General features: G+C 38.3%; 1 protein-coding gene across 1 annotated transcript; it reads left to right on the forward strand.

Annotated features, from left to right (window-relative positions):
• Positions 1–8,959: 8,959 nt before the first annotated feature.
• Positions 8,960–9,649, forward strand: LOC142538631 (glutathione S-transferase T3-like). Its single transcript, XM_075643945.1, has 2 exons — positions 8,960–9,253; positions 9,341–9,649. The coding sequence occupies exons 1-2, from the start codon at positions 8,960–8,962 to the stop codon at positions 9,647–9,649; spliced, it is 603 nt and encodes a 200-aa protein (XP_075500060.1).
• The last annotated feature ends 10,778 nt before the right edge of the window (positions 9,650–20,427 follow it).

Consider the following 20,427-nt stretch of genomic DNA (forward strand, 5'->3'; position numbering starts at 1 on the left):
GACCACCTATAAGGTATGGTCTGCTTCTTGAAGAGGGCCATGATGAGCCTAACCATGGATGTGATCCAAGGACCTTCAAGAAAGCATTATCTGATGCCGATTCATCCAAGTGGCTTGAAGCGATGGAATCTGAGATGAGTTCCATGCATTCGAACCAAGTGTGGAATCTCGTGGATCCACCTGAGGGAATTGTTCCCATAAGGTGTAAATGGATTTACAAGAGGAAACTTGGGGCGGATGGGAAGGTATTGACCTTCAAGGCGCGATTGGTGGCAAAAGGATATACTCAAAGACAAGGAGTTGACTTTGAGGAAACCTTTTCTCCAGTTGCAATGTTCAAGTCCATAAGGATTTTGCTAGCCATAGCTGCATGGTATGACTATGAGATATGGCAGATGGATGTTAAGACAGCCTTTCTTAATGGGGATATTAAGGAAGAGATTTACATGTATCAACCCGAAGGGTTTACATCTATCGGAAGTGAGCATATGGTATGCAAACTTCAAAGATCAATTTATGGTCTAAAGCAGGCATCTAGGAGTTGGAACCTCAGATTCGATTGTACAATCAAATAGTTTGGTTTTGCTAAGAATCCTGAGGAACCCTGTGTGTATAAGAAGGTCAGTGGGAGTGCTGTGACATTCCTGGTGTTGTATGTTGATGAAATTCTACTCATTGGGAATGATGTAGGAATGTTGCAATCAACGAAGATATGGTTAGCGAGTAAGTTCTCGATGCAAGACTTGGATGAAGCATCTTTTGTATTAGGAATACAGATCTATAGAGATAGATAAAAAAATTGCTTGGTCTCACCCAGTCCACATACATTGATACCATCGTGAAGCGGTTCTCGATGGATGAGTCCAAGAGAGGACATCTACCAATGTGTCATGGCGTGTCCCTATCCAAGTCTATGTCTCCCAAGACTGATGCAGAGATAGCGGCGATGACCAGCATTCCTTATGCATCTGCGATTGGTAGCATCATGTATGAGATGATATCTACACGTCCTGACGTGGCTTTTTCACTAAGTGTAGTAAGTAGATATCAATCCAACCCTGGTCTTCCACACTGGAAAGCTGTGAAAGACATCCTCAAGTATTTGAGAAGGACCAATAAATTGTTCTTGGTCTATGGGGGTGGAGAACTGAAATTGGAAGGCTATACCGACTCTAGCTTCCAAAGCGATATCGATGTCTCGAAGTAGACCTCTGGATTCATATTCATGCTCAATGGTGCTGCTGTCTCTTGGAAGAGTTCCAAGCAAGACAGTACAGCGGATTCCACCACTGAGGCAGAATATATTGCTGCATCAGCTGCAGCAAAGGAGGCTGTTTGGATAAGGAATTTCGTCCAAGAGTTGGGCGTCATTCCTAATGGAGTTGCTCCTGTCCCGGTGTTTTGTGACAGCATGGGAGCCATTGCTCAAGCAAAGGAGCCGAGGTCTCATCAGAAGTCCAAACACGTATTGAGAAAGTACCACATCCTCAGAGAGATCGTGGAGAGAGGAGATGTCACGATTGACAAAGTCGGCTCCGCAGATAATGTTGTTGATCCACTAACTAAGCCTTTACCTGGACCATTGTTCGAGAAGCATTGCGAATCGATGGGTTTGAAGCATATGGGTAGTTGGCTCTAGTGCAAGTGGGAGATTGTTTGAGTAGGTGCCCGTTGAGCCAAGTCGTGGCCAAGGGTTCATGATTAAACTCTATGTATAAACAGTCTTTATTTTAATAATATTTGAATTTATCGTTTTGGCGCTACTTTATCTGTATACCCATGCTAGTTGCATAGATAAAGCCCTTGAATATACAAATAGTAGAAAGAATATGAGATGCTCATATGATGAGTATCATGAAACTCATATTTGTAATACTGTATATTCTAAATGGTTCCTAGTCGATTCAGCCGCCACTAAGAAGGAAATAGGCCGCTCGAGTTCGAGACTAGTATCTGCAATGTGAGTACCATGTTTCATTGGTAGGGGACATTGTGATGTCCGAGCATGCAGATAGGTGCTCCTTGTAGAGTGCACTGAACAACCCTTCATAAAAGGACTTTCCAAGTGGTTCTCACTTATCGAGTGGAAAAGTCCTAGTTTATGGTTGTACATCATTAGTCCTTATGACCCGGGACAACATTGAGACTCTATGTGCTAGAATTACACTTTGACTTGTTTACCGACTCTCATGGGGTCATCAGGTGGCAAGGTTGGGTGTTCTGTCGAAACATATAGGAGTCGATGCATTGTAGTCGGGGATTCGCCGCTTACCTTCGGGTATGGATATCCTATGTGTTATCATGTGTATGTAGGTTGAAATCTCTGATCAGAATATGGTGGTAATTATGAAAGGGGTTTCATAGATTACACCATCGATGCAACTACGACATGACACATAGTATCGATTCATTGACAACTCTTGATATACCAATGGTTGTTGAATCGGTCGGGATATATGAATTGAAGGGACCGTACTGTACGCTAACCATAATAGAATGGTTCTTGCAGGCACTATCATTTGATACTTAGGGAATCATGTAAGCGATGCTGCTAGGCGTTTAACATGATTGATTGGGTACTATTAGACTTAAGTTCTGACGTTCTTGTTATCAAGGAGTTGATAAGTAAGAATGGAGCAATTGGGATATGCTCAAATAAGGAGATGTTTAGTCCGAATCACATGGAGATGTGAACCCACGGCTATTACATTAAAAGTAGAACTGACATTGTACTCAACTGGTAGGTCTAATTTGTAGGCATTGTCGTTGATCTTTTCAAGCACTTGAAATGGTCCATCACCCCTAGGTAAGAGTTTCGAACGTCGCTTTTTTGGAAATCTTTCCTTTCTTAAGTGCAACCACACCCAATCTCCCTTTTCAAAAACCATCTTTTTTCCTCCCCTTGTTGGCTTGCTTCGTATATTGTAAATTCTTCTTCTCGATGTTATTCTTGACCTTCTCATGCAAACTTCTAACGAATTCAGCTTTCTTCTTGCCATCCATGTTCAACCTTTCACTCACAGGCAAAGACATCAAATCCAAAGGAGTTAAAGGATTAAAACCATAAACAATCTCAAATGGTGAATAATTCGTAGTATAATGCACGCTACGGTTATAAGGAAACTCAACAAATGACAAACATTCTTCCCAATTTTTCAAGTTCTTTTTGAGATAGCACGCAAAAGTGTCCCTAGAGTTCTATTAACAACTTCAGTTTGTCCATCCGTTTGAGGATGACATGTAGTAGAAAACAACAGTTTTGTGCCAAGTTTAGCCCACAAAGTTTTCCAAAAGTAACTCAAAAATTTAACATCACGGTCAGATACAATAGTCCTAGGCATACCATGTAACCTAATGACTTCCTTGAAGAACAAATCCGCAATATTTGATTCATCATCGGTTTTATGACAAGCAATAAAATGTGCCATATTAGAGAATCTATCAACAACAATTATTGAATCCCTCCCCTTCTTAGTCCTTGGCAAACCTAAAACAAAATCCATAGAAATATCAATCCAAGGTTCACTAGGAACAGGAAGTGGTGTATACAATCCATGTGGTTGTGTTCTAGACTTAGCTTGTCTACAAATAATGCATTTTTCACAAACACGTTCAAAATCACGTTTCATATGTGGTGAATAAAAATGCTCATGCAAACTACTCAAAGTTTTAGCCACACCAAAGTGCCCCATCAAACTACCACCATGTGACTCCCTCACAAGTAATTCACGAATTGATTACTTAGGAATGCACAATCTATCTTCTCTAAATAAATACCCATTATGCAAATAAAATTTATCATGTGGACCATGCATACATGTTTCAAATACTTCCTTAAAATCCTCATCCATCGCATACAATTCTTTCACATGTTCAAATCACAGGATTTTTGAATCCAAGGTAGAGATTAGTACGTACCTCCGTGATAGTGCGTCGGCCACTACATTATCCTTACCTTGTTTGTACTTGATTATGTAGGGAAATGTTCCTATGAATGCCACCCACTTAGCATGCCGCTTGTTCAGTTTCTGTTGTCCCCTAAGGTAGTTTAGAGACTCATGATCCGTATGGATCACAAATTCCTTAGGCCTCAAGTAGTGTTTCCATATCTCCAAAGTCCTCACAAGCGCGTACAACTCCTTGTCATACGTTGGATAGTTCAGCGCTGCTCCATTGAGTTTCTCACTAAAGTACGCCACTGGTCGTCCTCCTTGCATCAAAACTCCTCCAATACCTACACCTGAGGCATCACATTCAATTTCAAAAGTATTAGAAAAATCAGGTAAAACAAGTAAAGGCGCATTAATTAATTTTTGTTTAATAATATTAAAAGACTTCTCTTGTTCCTCGCCCCAATGAAATGGAATGTTTTTCTTAATCACCGCTGTCATCGGTGCCGCCAGTGTGCTAAAATCTTTTACAAACCTCCTATAGAAGCTTGCTAGACCATGAAAGCTTCGAACTTGACTAACATTAGCAGGCGTTGGCCAATCTCGAATAGCACTTATCTTGTCCTCATCCACTTGTATCCCCTGTGAACTTACCACAAAACCAAGAAAGACAATTTTGCTTGTACAAAAATCACATTTCTTAAGATTAGCATATAAATGTTCATCCCTAAATGTGATCAGTACAAATCTCAAATGCTCAACATGCTCAACATGCTCTTCTAAATTTTTGCTATACACAAGAATATCATCAAAATAAACCACAACAAATTTCCCTATGTAAGCACGCAAAACATGATTCATCAACCTCATAAAGGTACTAGGAGCATTAGTTACGTCAAAAGGCATGACCATCCACTCATATAACCCATATTTGGTTTTAAATGCCGTTTTCCACTCATCACCTTCCCTCATTCTAATTTGGTGATAACCACTTTTTAAATCAATCTTACTAAAAATACATGCACCATGCAACTCCTCTAGCATATCATCTAGTCTAGGTATGGGATGCCTATACTTGATGGTTATATTATTGATTGCCCTACAATCTACACACATTCGCCATGATCCATCTTTCTTAGGAACTAATAAAACAGGTACAGCACAATGAGACATGGACTCACGCACAAAACCCCTATCTAACAATTCACTTACCTGTCGCTGAAGCTCCTTAGTCTCATCCGGATTGCTTCTATAAGCTGGACGATTTGGCAATGCACTTCCGGGCACAAAATCAATTTGGTGCTCAATCCCCCTCAATGGTGGTATTCCTTGAGGTAGCTCCTCCGGAAATATATCATCAAACTCCTGCAAAAGGGAAACAGCAATTCTCGGAAGATTTTCGGCTATATCACTTGTGTTAAAGAGAATCTCTTTGTAAAGAATCAACAAAAGTGTATCATGTGTGTGCAACAATTGTTTCATATCACTCTTTTGGGCCATATATGTTTTCTTTTTGACCTCTTTCCTCTCATTTTCTTTTCCCTCTTTTTTTATCTCTATGGTCATCTCATCATTTTTTTTATCACTTATTTTTTTGACCATATCTTTTTTTGTTTATTTAAGGCCACCTCACTTTTCTTTTCACTCTTTCTTTCGGCCTCATCTCTTTTTTTCTTTTGTCGTTGGTCTTCCATGATTTGTTTTGGGGACAAAGGAAGTAAAACAATGGGTTCTTTCTTGAGTACAAAAGAATATCTATTTTTAAACCCATCATGTGTCACTTGCCTATCATATTGCCATGGTCTCCCTAACAAAATATGACAAGCATGCATTGGCACCACATCACATAACACCTCATCAATATACTTCCCAATCGAAAACGCAACCAAGACTTGTTTGTTCACTTTCACTTCAGCACAGTCATTCAACCACTGTAGCCTATATGGTTGAGGATGTTTCAAAGTAGGCAAGCTCAATTTTTCAACCATCTCAAAATTAGCAACATTGGTACAACTTCCTCAATCTATAATAAGATTGCAAACCTTGCCATTGACAAAACACCTAGTATGGAATAAGTTTTCCCTTTGGTTAATTTCTTCTTCCTTGACTTGGGTACTCATTATACGCCGAGTCACTAATGCTTCGCCCACAACTGCCTCATATCCCTCATCAGGATCCTCTAATGCAGGCATCTCATATTCATCCTCTCCATCATCTCCCTCACTATGAGATTCATACTCCCCATAATTATTCAACACCATCACCCTTTTATTGGGACATTGGCTAGCAATATGACAAACTCCTTGACACCTAAAACATTTAATATCTCTAGAATGATTAATAGGAGTTTCAGGTTTACCTTGCACTCCCTGCTTAGGCGCCTCCGGTTTAATGTCAACTTTGGGTTTGACCACTACCTTGCTTTCTTCACGTTTAACAACGTTGGAACGCCAAAGTGTTGATGTATTCCCATATTGTGTGGTACGGCCAACTCCTCTCCTCTTGAGTTTTTGCTCCACTTTTATCGCCATCTGCACCATTTCATCTAGATCTAAGTAATGTCTAAGCTCCACTTGTTCTTGAATTTCCCTGTTCAAACCACACAGAAAACGAGCCATAGTAGCCTCACTATCCTCATCTATATTTGTTCTAATCATGACTACTTCCAACTCTTTATAGTAGTCCTCAACACTCTTCACACCCTGTCTCAAAGTTTGTAACTTCTTAAACATTTCTCTATAGTAGTGATTTGGTACAAACCTCTTCCTCATTACGCTCTTCATCTCAGCCCAAGTTTCTATAGGCCTCTCATTGCATCTTCTCTTAGTGGTTACTAATTGATCCCACCAAATAAGTGCATAATCAACAAACTCAACCACAGCCAACCTAACCTTTTTGAGTTCAGAATAATGGTGACAATCAAACACAAATTCAACTCGCTTTTCCCATTCTAAATAAGCCTCTGTATCCGACTTACCATGGAACGACGGAATTTTCATCTTAATGCTACCTATGTTATTATATTCCTTATTCCCATCATCGTACCTACCCCGTAAGGCTTCTCTTCTTCCCCTACCAAATCCTCTACCTCTTCCGCTCCTACCCCAGTTCTCGTTTTGACTCTCCTCTTCTACTCCTAATTCATAATCATCCTCTTCTTCTTCGACTGTACCCAAACCTTTAGGTTTAGATTTATTTTCACTAGTGCTAACTTCAAGCCTATCCAACCTCTCATATAAAGGATCCAACTAGGCCCTCATCATTCTATTAAAATGCCCAAATAACGCCTCCATTTGAACATTAGACAACCCCTGGTTCGAACTTTCTCACACTTCCCTCTCCATTTTACTTTCAGATTTTGTACCTGCAAGAAAATGTTAGTAGAGATAAAAGATGTTCCTCACCCAAATTCTCACAATCACTCCAAAGAAATAACACTCGCACTCAAATATTTTCACTCGAATGTGATAATTCTTTCAAAGATGTGATCAATCTTTATATTTGTATACCAAACTATCAAGATTCAATTCGTGACACTCGCCACTGTCTCACTTGGATTGCACAAAGCCAAGAACACTAGAATAACAAAGATTTGAAAACAGAACAAAGGATTACACAGATCTGAAAACAGAAACGAAGGAATAACACAGATCTGATAACAGAATGAAATTTATATATTTTTTTCTTATATATATATATATATATATTTATATATAGAAAGATTTGACAAAAGAAACGAAAGGATACCACAGATCTGATAACAGAACAAAATTTTAGACAGATCTGAAAATTAAGAACAAGATACTTACTTGAATTCAATGAACCAAAGCTCTGATACCAAATGATACGAAACCTCATACGAATGAAAAGCAAGCACGAATATTGAAATCGCACCACCCTCAATTCAATAATGAACAAGAATCGAATTATGTTGTCCCGATCTTTTGAAACAAGTAACGATTTGTGATATTCACCTCTAAGCGATTATAACTTATCAACAAATATCAACGATAATAACAATCGAATTTCAAACGAACCTTCAAAGAACTTGTTTTGACTATCCGTGTGAAAAACAATCGACAAATGCCACAAAGATACAATCTTTGATAAGTTTGATTTGTGTTGAAGATCAAAGCAAAATGCCTTGAATATTGAGAGAAATCTCCAATAATATGTTTAAAGTCTGAAATTATTCCGTTCATGGTCTGATACAATGCATATATAATCAATAAAGCATGAAAAAGTAGTGTAAAAAGACTTAATTAAGATAACTAGAAAATTTGACATGGAAGTGAAGACCGCGGGTGCGGTGATGATACGACCGCGGGTGCGGTGAAGCTTCAGGATTAGCAAATTTGACACGGAAGTGAAGACCGCGGGTGCACTGATGATACGACCGCGGGTGCGGTGCAGCTTCGGGAATTTTTTTTAAATTCGATTATCATGGACCGCGGGTGCGGTCCCTGTTTTAGCGCGGGTGCGCTGAACCTTCGGCAATTGCACTTGAATAACATTCCAAAGACCTCCAATATTATTCCCATGATTCCCAACCTACTCTAATTTAGTCACCCAATTTGTAGATCCTCCCTGGTAGTTCATCATGAGTTCTTGAACTGCTTCTTTAAACTTCTTGCTACGTCCCCTCGTTATAGGTCCTTCGGGCAACTCCAACGACTCCCATGCTTTCTTTGGTGCTTGATCAACCACGTTTGCATCATTGCATTTCCACTAAAAGCCAACTGAAGGGTTGTGACGTTGCAGTCAGCTGGCACGGGTGTCTAGTCGCAATCAGAGATGACTCATCTGTCAACTCTTGTCTATATACCAGCTGTCACGGGCTATGTATTTCCACTAAAAGCCAACTGAAGGGTGGGTTTTCACGTTGCAGTCAAATTTCGTATCCCAAAACAAATCAATCTAATTAATTTGAATTTCTACCATCAGATCAGATATCATTTAATTTAGACCGTTGATCCAGATTTTTTATTCAAAATGTTTTGGCTATAAATTGAAGTATCATTCAAAGCAATGACACCATTCCTACAAATTGAATAATTATTTACGATCAAATGACTTCATCTAAACGTGGTGTTGTATTCTCAATCGAGGAGGACAAACTACTCGTGATGAATCTTGATGTCTCCCAAAATCCAATAATTGGTATAAACCAATCACGCGATAAGTTATGGTCACGAGTGGCATTTACATACAACGAACAACTCACCGGTAAATCAACAGAGCCTCGAATTATTAAGGCCCTCCAATGTCGCTGGTTCAACATAAACAAAATTGTCCAAAAATTTAGTTCATGTGTTAGCCAGGTGGAACTTAGCCGTCCAAGTGGTGCTTCTGAGAAAGACATTGTGAGTAATTAATTTTCTTTATCATATTTCTGTGAAATTATATTTTTTACATTCTGTAACTAAGATACAATTCATACCTTGTTATAGTTGGATCAAGCAAAAGCTTTATTTAAGCAATCAGCTGGGTCGACTTGGCGGTTGGATCATGTATGGTCTTTACTTAAGGACCAAGAGAAGTTTAGGTCATCAAACACTATTTTACCTAATTTCATACCAAACCACGGGAGTATCGACTCATCCCAGTCTGACTATTCTCCCAACACCGAATCACCGACACCCGATTCTCCAGGGCTATCTAGATTTGCTATAAAACTGGATGAAGATAATCCGTCAGGAGGGAGTTCTCAGCGTCCAATTGGCATTAAAAAAGGCCAAAGCCAAAAGAAAAGCTACTGAAGAATACTTGAAGGACATCTCCACCATGGCCAAATGTACTGAGAAAATGGTGGCTGTGATGGAGAATGTTGAGGTACATCGACAACAGCTCATTGATATTGAGAAACAAAGGAATGCGATAATGGCTTTTAAGGAAGAAAATAAAATACTAAGGATGAATCCTATATGCGTTGATGAATCAGTCCGTGCATACTTGATAAAAGAACAACAAAAAATTTGGCAGAAAAGAATGGAGATGGGGGATGGCTCTGACGGGACTTCTACACCGTTTGGGGAGTTCCTCGGAGGAACTTCACCATCTGAGTCCGACCTTCCACCGTAAAAATTTAATATCATGATTGCAATGAACTAAAAATATATTTATCTTTATTGTTGTGTGTGTGTGTTTTTTTTATTGTTGGTGATATGTCACTTTTAGTATTGTCTACGTTTTTATGTCTAAAAATATCACATGTTTATCAATTTAAATTAAGTCGATAATAAGTGTTTGTAATAAATTGTGTTATGTATTTCTTTGTCATTAAATTGTTCATTAGTTCCATTTGATAATTATTATAAATAGTAAATTATATTTAATTCATTAAAAAATTAAAACAACGTTTGATCAACAAGGTCAACCCACTTTGGTCGACCCAAGCTTTATCATGGTCGACCAAAGCAAGATAAACATCTTTCTTTGGTCGACCATGCTCCAACATGCTTTGGAGCATGGTCCACCAATGCTTTGGTCGACCAAAACATACCATGCTATGGTATGCTTTCGTCGACCAAAGCACAACCAAAGCATGGTGCTTTGGTTTATTGACCAAAGCACGACCAAATCTATTTTGGTCGACCTAAGTGTGGGTGCGTGACTTCAATAGTGATACTTTCCTAAAAAATTTTTCAAAAGGACTATATTGCAATTTTTAAAATATCTATTTTGTAATTATTTCTCACTTATTTTCAATCCTTCATATGAACAGTGATACTCCATAAATAGAAGATCATTGTTGCATACTCTAAAATGGAGGAAACAAATAGAGCACGGTTGGAGAAGATTTCATCCTCCATAATGGAGGATTCTTCCATTATGGAGAACGGTTGGAGATGCCCTTACCAGTGGCAGGAAATTCACCACTATGAATTGATTGGAGATTATGAAATATGGTCCATTCGGACATAACCTTTGAAAAGACAAACATTTCAAGAGCCTTCTTCAATCTTTCAAAACGATCAGGTCTCCATGAAGGATGAGGGACGTTGGGACTGCTTGAGCAATCCATCAGTGTTTAGATATTGTCATCAAATAACATTGGTCTTATTTATAGATAGCCCTTGAAGAGACAATAGGAAGACGAAGAGTCATCAGTTACCAAATAAACTTAACTAATCTAGACTAAGTTTCTCTTACCATTCTTTTAATTTTATGCATTTGTTGAGGGGGAATGTCGAAAATAATTGGTTAACTGAGAAGACAATAGTCAGTAGGCCCTTAACTGAATTGATTCAGTTCATAACTAATCACTCAGTTGATGTCCTAACTGATCTTCTCCAATAAGTTAACTAATAAATCGAATAATATTCCATATTAAGTAATGTGACTGATTGATTACGCATTTAATTGTAGTCTTTCAATGAATAACACTTTGAAACGTGGACCCATGTGATCCATTTATATTCTACACACGTTTTCATCACACGTACACACGCTTTTATTAAAGTTCTCTTGGACTGACACGTGTCCAAAATTTGAACCATCACATACATATGTTCTATACCCCGCTCCTATTCAGTTTTTCTTTACGCTTATTCAGATTTACAGAGCAAATCCAATCGCAAAGCATTCTTTCTCGCAGAAAATCATTTCATCAAATGGCAACTCAAGTTCCAGCTCACTTTCTGAATGCTATGGCAATCAATTTTGCCTCAGTTATGACTGTTCCTGATGAAGATGTGAAGAAAATCTTTAAAAAACTGGAAGCAGCTGGACTCAAACCATTTTTGGGATTATCTTCCCAGGAGATTTACCCTAAAAAGATTCAAGAGCTTTATGTAAATGGCTACGTAACTTCTACCGGCAACATCACATCTACTGTCAATGGTCAGCTGCTGATCATTGATGAGGACTACTTCAATAATCTATTTCTGCTGCCTACTGATGGGCTAGCTAACATTTCTGAGATCAATATTGCTGATGTTGAGGAAATGCAAACTGCACTCGCTGCTGATGGACGGAAAATCAAAGTTTCCGATCCAAAGAAGGAATTAAAGCCAGAGGTTCAGTTAATGGCTGATATTGTAACCAAGGGGCTATTAGCGAAGGCAGGATCCTTTGCTGCTCTTACGCTGGAAAAATTTCAGGCTATGACTGTTATCATTGCTGACAGGAGACTGAACTGGAAGAATATCATATTCAACATCTTAAAGAACATGTTTCAGTCGCCCAAGCAATCAAAAGGATATGCTGTGCAGCTCCGCTATTTGTTGAAAGTCAAGGGGTTGGTGGGTGATGATTCTGAAAAATCATTAAAGCTCAAAATGTTCAATGCCAAGAATGTCGAGCCACCAAATCTCAAACTGGATATGTCTCCTGAGAAATTCTGTAAAGTGAAGAAGGAAATCGGGATGCAGGAGGCCCCCAAATCTACTCAGAAGACCAAGAAGACAGTTCACAAGAAGACAATCAAGCGAAAACTGATTGTCAGTGAGTTTGATTTTGAGAAGACTCCTTCACCCAACATCACCAAGAGACCCAGGACTCAGAAGACAAAACATGCTGCTGCAGTTGGAACCATCCGAACTGAAAGATTGATTCAGTCAGGAGCTCAAAAGCCTATTCAGGCTACACCTCTGAGAGCTGTACCATCTGAACCATCAACTGAGGTTCAGTTACCTTTTTCTGATGAACAGTCCAAGAAGAAGATCACTGAATCCGGTTATAAGAAGAAATCAACTGGAGTCAAGGCCCCATTAATCACCATTTCTGGCTTCTCCACTCTACCTTTTTCCAGACCCAAAGGGATAGTGATTGCAGAGAAAATTGATGCAACAACGTCAGGACTACGTCTCCCTCACGTCCTGACTGATCCTAAAGGCAAGGGGAAGTTGCAAGAAAAGACCCGACCAACCAACACAGTCCAGACTCACATTGATCTAATCTGGAAAGAGATCAATGAATTTTCTATGGACAAGTTCAGAGTCTACAAGGAATGGGTTATATTCAGAACTGACGTTTTTGCAAAACAACTTCAGAAAAAATCAGTTCTAAAGAAATTTGTTAATCTGGAAAGAGCTGTTCTGAGGGTGGTCAAAGCTGCTTCGATTGAACAGGCCTTGCAATGAGAGCAGTATTTCTTCGATCAAATCCAAGTCAAGAAGTTATCCAAAATGGTTTCTCAGTTGCGCTTGAATTATGATCCCACCAGTCCAACTGCCTAAAATGAGAGATGTCTATAATCAATTGGAAATTGATCTTATCAGGCTGCAGACGGAGATTAAACACTGGGAACTGGATCAAGAGAGCAAGCTGAAGAATCAGCTCAAGAGCCAACCAAGGACCAGTTGCTGAATCTTCTCAGCAAGTAACTACTCCTTCTACAACGTATGCTCAACCATCTTCGCATACACCTCCATCCTCAACTGATGATCTTAAACTTAATTCTGATGCTGAGCTTTCATTGACAAATCTTGATGAGGTCATCAAATCGGTAACCACTGATATTCAGCTGGATACAAATAGATCAGTTGAAGAAATTTTTGGAAATAAAGAACCAATCATTCAGACAGAAGAACCAGCCGAACAAGCTATTAATGAAGAAACTGAAGAGCCAGTTCAGTCAGCTGTCATGACTGAACATGCAGTTTTTGAAGAGTCTATAGAGCCAGTTCAGTCAACTGCCATGACTGAACATATAGTTTTTGAAGAAACTGAAGAGGCTCAGCAGCACTGAGTTGAAACTGAAGAAGTGCCAGCTGAAGAGGTAGTCGACGCCTCAGCCGTACAACCAACTGAAGAACCAGTTTGTGAATCAGCTGCGCAACAAACTGAACAACCTTCTACTGTTTCAGATGATCACCAAACTGAAGAGCCGTCAAGTACCTCTGTTGATCCTAATCCTTCTCCTCCTCCACAACTTCAACAGGAAGTCTTTCATGAAGATGTTTCAGAAATGGTGATGCCTGAAACTAATACAACTGACAGATCTTTTGGAATCTTTAATCAAGAAGAAAGGGAGCAGATACTAGAAACCTCTGGAGACATGTCTCCTGGTATATCAATGGGTTCTGAATCCTTATTCGACGGAATTCAATATGTTTAGAACAATCTCGTCAGTATGATGAATGCTATTTCAAACATACAGTCAACCCAGCTTGCGCATACTTTGAAGATCAACTCTTCAAATGAGTTTATTACGAGAAGACTACAGCAAATCCAAGAGAACGTGACTTCATTATTTCTCTAGATGGAAGAAATTAAAAAGGATAGAGTGTCGACTGAATCCCACTTCCAAACTCAAGCCTTAGTTGGAAGACACTTTGACTTTTAGGAGAAGACTGTCACTAAAAGGATAGATTTGCTGCAAGATATTGTGATGAATGTTGTGTCAGACATCGCCTCGGATGTTCGTATATTATCCAGAAAGGTTGATGCATTCGACAAAAAACGGGAAAAAGGAGAAGAAATAGTTCGAAAAGGAGAAGACAAAGGAAAATGAAAAGATGAAGATCAACATAAGTAATCAACTGATTTCAGTTAAAGGTTGAAGATTATGGCAGATTTTTGAATATTCTTGAATATTATTTCATTCTTTCATTCTTTATGCAAATCTGTACATTTGATTCTTTTATTTGTACGAATCTGTACATGGAAATAATAAATTCGAAGTTTTTTTTCAGTTGCAGTTGATCAGTTCATATATTCCAAGTTTTATTAAACACCAAAAAGGAGAAAATTGTTGGAAACTAAATTTTTGTAGTTTGACAAACTAAGTACTTAAATCGATTGAATCAACTGATCAAGATGATCGAAAGTAACTAAACAAATGCTCAAACTGATAGTTGCCTATAACTGAAGATTAATGCGCAAAGGCAACTGAACCAGCTGAACTGAACTTATGCAGACAACTGACTGATCAGTTGGAAACTGATCAGTTGCTACATTCTGTTGTGAGCTTATCAGCTATTCAGCTGATCCTTCAGCTGAACACGTCATCAGTTAACTAAAAGAAAATTCAACTAACAACAGTACAAAACATACTGCAACTAACAGTGGGAACTCCTCATATCAGAAAAGCTACAGTGTACGAATCTCAGAAAGATATTGATGTGGCAACCAACGGATATAAAGTTTCAAATTACATTGATTATTAACGTTGAAGAGAAGCCTATAAATAGTAAGAAGAGCAGTTGAAAACAACAATTCACTATTCTATCAATCTTGCTGTTATTCTGCTAAAATTCTCGCTCATATAAAAAATTAGAAGCTCACACTTATCAGATTAATTCGTAGCATTCTAGGCTACCTTTGAGCTTACTAGCACAAATCGTTTTGTTGTACATTCGATCTTTAAATAAATCAGTTGTGCTAAGTCCAGTTGAGCACTGTGAAACATATTGTAAATTAAGAGTTTAAGTTTTTGCATTGTTAAGTCCAAACTGAAGTGGGTCTGTACAAGTGTTTGTATCGATCAAAGTCTTTTAGTGGATATCATATCCTTGTGATAGAAGGGGTGACGTAGGAGTGATTGAAATCTCCGAACATCCATAAATTCTCGTTGTTATTATTTCAGTTTTTGTTCTATCTATCAGTCAGTTTATTTCCGCACTTTATTGTTAACTGATTGTTATCGACTGACAAGATTTCGAGTTTCAGTTTGTCACTAAACTGAATCAACATTCGAAAAGATTGTGAAAATCGTGAGTGTTTATTCAACCCATCTTTCTAAACACTCTTTCACAAGTTAATCGATCCTATCCATTGCCAAGGTCAGTTAGGGGATCTAATGCTATTTGGGTTATAGTTGATCGACTTACTAAATCGGTACATTTCTTACTGGTGTAGATGACGTTCTCCATGACTCAGTATGCAGAGCTCTATATTCGGGAGATAGTCAGATTTCACGGGATCCCAGTTTATATTGTGTCTGACAGGGACTCGAGATTCACATCGTCCTTCTGGAAGAGTTTACATGTAGCTATGTGGACGAAGTTGCTATTCAGTACGGCATTTTACCCTCAGACAGATGGCTAGTCTGAGCGAGTGATTCAGATATTGGAATATTTGTTGCGAGCATGTGTTTTCGATTTCCATGGGAATTGGGAATCGAAACTACCCCTAGTGGAATTTACCTGCATTAACAGTTTTCAATCATTTATAGGTATGATTCCCTACAAAACACTGTATGGAAGGAAGTGCAGATCACCGATTCATTGGAATGAATTCGGTGAGAGATCAGAACTTGGCCCATAGATTGGTCTGCAGACTGCATACACGGTGGTCAAGATCCGAGACAGGATGAAGACCACTTAGAGTTGCCAAAAGAGTTATGCTAAAAGTAGAAGGATGGTTCTCGAATTTGCCGTAGGAGATCACGTATTCGTAAATCTAGCACCCATGAAGGGTGTTATGAGCTTTGGTAAGAGAGGCAAGCTGAGTCCGAGATTCATATGGCCATTCAAAATTCTTGATAGATTTGGGACACTTGCTTATCGTGTTGCTCTACTTCCGGATCTAGCTGGAGTACACAATATGTTCCATGTTTTGATGCTGAGGAAGCATGTGTCAAATCCTTCGCATGTTTTGAGTTATGAGCCGTTGCAGCTTGCTCCAGATCTGTCATATGAGGAAAGACCTGTCCGAATTCTAGACAGACAGGAGCGGGGAATTCAAAACAAAGTGACCAAGTTGGTCAAAGTCCAGTGGCTGAATCAATCAGTGGAGGAGGCCACTTGGGAGGCCGAATCAGATATGAGATGTCGCTACCCGAACTTGTTTAGTAAGATTTAATTTCGAGGATGAAATTTATTTAAGTGGGGGAGGAACTGTAGAGCCCAAAATCAGTACTTGTAAACCCATTCATTTTTTAAATTTTTAAATTACTTATTTAATTTTAAAATTCTTTTAACGATGCATGATTTAAGATTTGAACTATTTTAAATTATTACATGTTTTTTTGATGCACGTTGAAGTATTTTCTTGAGTTTTATGTTTCAGGCGAATATTCGATATGGGTCAGTAAAAGAGACTGTGACGATTTAGACATTTTATGAAAATGTGATATTTTATTTCAAGTCAAGAAAATTGATATTTTAAAAGATTTATGAAATTTTAGGCCTTTTACAAGCGTAATTTAAATTATTAGGTGATTTTGAGGTTGTAAGCTTTTCAAAATACTAATTTGATTAGTTGAGAAATTTTTTTTTAAATCTTGAAAATTTGGTACTTAACTGTTTTTATTAAATCTTTGAATGAGATTAAGTAATTAGATTAGTAATATTTTATCACTAATTATTTAACTAAGTATTTTATTAACTCCTAATTAACTCCCTAATTACCCCACTCACACACACTCACACGACACACACACACTCTTTGTATTCTTTTTCTTAAGGATCTATGGTTCTTAGAGTTACAGCAGCAGCCACCACTTTCCCTTGCAAATTTCTGGAGATTTACGCCATTTTTTCGAGCAAGAATCATGCAGCAAGCGTCTCCCGGTCATCTCCCGTAATCCACTGCATCGGTATTTGTTATCTTCGTGCGTTTTAATGAAAAGGCATATATATTCTTTTATTTCTGCATCGATCTTTTCGTAGCAAGTATTTTGATGTGTATGGTGCGTAAAAATTCGTTTGTGGTATGCAAAGTTTGAGCAAAAATGTTTGAAACGATTTTTAGATCTCAAAAATCGAATTTGCTGTCATTTCAAATTCTGTGAATTTTCGGTCAGTTTTCTAGAAAAATTTCAACATATAAAATGTAGTACTTTTTGATATCTTCGATTTGATAGTAAAATCGTAATTTTCGGACAAGAAACGAGTGAGTTATGATCATTTTCGTGTAACTGCTCGAACTGTGTAAAAATGTATCTTTTTTGAGGATTTTCGAGCCCAACCAAGTGGGCAGCGCCCGAGCGGTAAGATTTTAACGCCCGAGCGCCACGCTTTTTGTAAAAAAATTAAATTAAATTTTTGTCCTGTGCACGCATGCATAATGTATTAGTATGTTCGACGTGCAAAGAAAATGTTTTATGTTTTTTAGGTATGCGAATTGTCTTGTGACCAATTATGAACGGGTTTGAAAGCCAAAGAACGTGTCCGGGGACCTCTCCACCCCAGTACATTGTGACCGGGTTATGATCATGATTGGGAAGCTGTAAAGCTTGACCAGGAACCAATCCACCCTGTAAAGCATGACCGGGGATCTTATGTATGTGGCAGTGCACATCCCTGCCAACCCAGTACTATGGTTTAGTCTGATCAGGCGCAATATGTATGTGTCACTTGCTTGGAAACATATCTCTACACAAAATTATGATGATTATGCATGTTTAAGTATGTACGATACAAGCACGTTTATGAAAATGTTTATGAATTGATGGCACGTCTATGTTTATGTAAGTATGTTCAAAGTTTAAATATGTATGTGCTACTTTAAAACGCATGTGGCTTTATAATGTACTACTTGCTATTATCAGTTTATATGTGTTGAGTGTTTATACTCAATAGACTTGATCGATGCAGGTGAGGACGAGTATGAGGAGATGAGAGGCAGGGATCAGTGAGATGGCTCGGACTTTGCGGAGGCCTAATGTAGAGCTCAAAATCAGTACACGTAAACCCATGCCTTTATTAAATTGTTGAATTATTTATCTAAATTTTTAAAATGTTTTTTAACTATGCATGATTTACGATTCACATTATTTTAAATTGTTACATGTTTATTTGATGCACGTTAAAAATATTTTCTTGAGTTTATGTTTCAGACGGATATTCGAAATAAGATCGAGAAAAGAGATTTGTGACGATTTAGGTGATTTTGAGATTTTTAAGCTTTTCCAAACAATTGCTAATTTGAATAGTTGGGGATTTTAAACCTTGAAAATTTGACACTTGTGTATTTTATATTAAAAAAGGGGGTGCTAGTAATTAGCGGGGGATTAGTATTTTATTTAGCATATTAATTAGTTATTAGTATTTTTATTTAACTAATTAACCCCCCAAATTAACTTTTTAAACTCACCACACACACAAACATATCTACACACACACATACAAGTTCAAGTTGAGAGGAAAACTAGGGTTCATAGAATTCAACAGCATCCACCCTTTCCCCTTGTAAAATTTCTAAAAATTTCGTTTTTTTTCGAACAAAAATCGTGCTACAAGTCGTCCCGGATCGAGTCTCGTATTCCCTCGCGTCGTTATCCGTCGTTTCGTGAGTTTGATCAGCAAAAGCATGTATATTCTTTCATTTTTTCATCGATCTTGTCGTAGTAAGTATTTTGTTGTGTATTGTATGCAAGTAATTTCATAATTTTTGGACAAGAAACAAGTGAGTTATGATCATTTTTGTGTTACTGCTCAAATTGTGGCGTTTTTAAAAAAAAATGTTCTTCATGTTTTCTTAAGTTTATCTTGATTGCAGGCTTTTTCGGGAATCGTCGAGTGGTCATTGCTGCGTTTAGGCGTGTCGAGTGGGGTGATAATACGATTTTAGGTGTGTCGTTTTGGGTCGGTAAGGGTGAGGATGCAATAGAAGCCGTAGGAAAACTTTTGTGCAGATTTTTGGTTGGTTCGCTCAGGGTTAGCGCCTCAGCGTTGTAGAGGTAGCGCCACAGCGCCTGCTCTTTGCAACTGTTAGCGTCGCAGCGCTGGTATGGGAGCACCGCAGCGCCTAGTCTTCACATTCGTAGCTCTGCGGCGCTGTTGCTACCGCCTAGGCTCTTGACCAAGCGCTGCAGCGCTACCTTGCCGGCGCCTAGACGCTGGTCCGGGAGTTAAGAGGCTTTAGGTTTAAGTGTAATTGGTTTGTTTTGGTATTAATAAATCGTTATGTCCAAGTTTGGGGAGGATAGATTAGCGATTAAATAGTTTGAATAAGAATCATGGTATTTTAGTTTAAATGGTGGCCATGTCTCCCATTGCTTAGAAAAATGTTCATACTCATATCAGGATTTGTTCCGGGGTTCGATGTCATGGGTGGTTATGATGTTTATCATGGGCAAGTCCCGAATGTTCTAGAAAGTCTAAATTATTTAATTACATGGTAATAAGTACGATTGGCATGATTAAGTTATGGAATTTAAGTTGCATGAAAACGTGATAGTATGTGCAACAACAGCCAAGCGAGATCCAACGAATTCCTCAATTCTACGCAAGTATTTTCAACGTGCAAAAGAAAATATTTTATGTTTTTGAGGTATGCTAATTGTCTTTTGACCAAATATGAACGGGTTTTGAAGCCGGATAACGTGTCCGGGACCTCTCCACCCCGGTAAAGTATGATCAAGTTTTGATCATGATTGAAAAGCGGTGATGTATGACCAGAGACCAATCCGCCCAGTAAAGTATGACCAGAGATCTTACGTATGTGGTAGTGGAAATACCTGCCATCCCAGTACTGTGGTTTAGTCTGATCAAGCGCACTATGTTATTGGTCACTTGCTTTGAAACATATCTCTACGCAAAATGATGAAGACTATGCATGTTTAAGTATGTATGATGCAAGTACGTTTATGAAAATGTTTATGAATCGATGGCACGTCTATGTTATGCAAGTATGTTCAAAGTTAAAT

The sequence above is a fragment of the Primulina tabacum genome, chromosome 3, assembly GCF_025594145.1.
Source record: "Primulina tabacum isolate GXHZ01 chromosome 3, ASM2559414v2, whole genome shotgun sequence".
Lineage (NCBI taxonomy): Eukaryota > Viridiplantae > Streptophyta > Magnoliopsida > Lamiales > Gesneriaceae > Primulina > Primulina tabacum.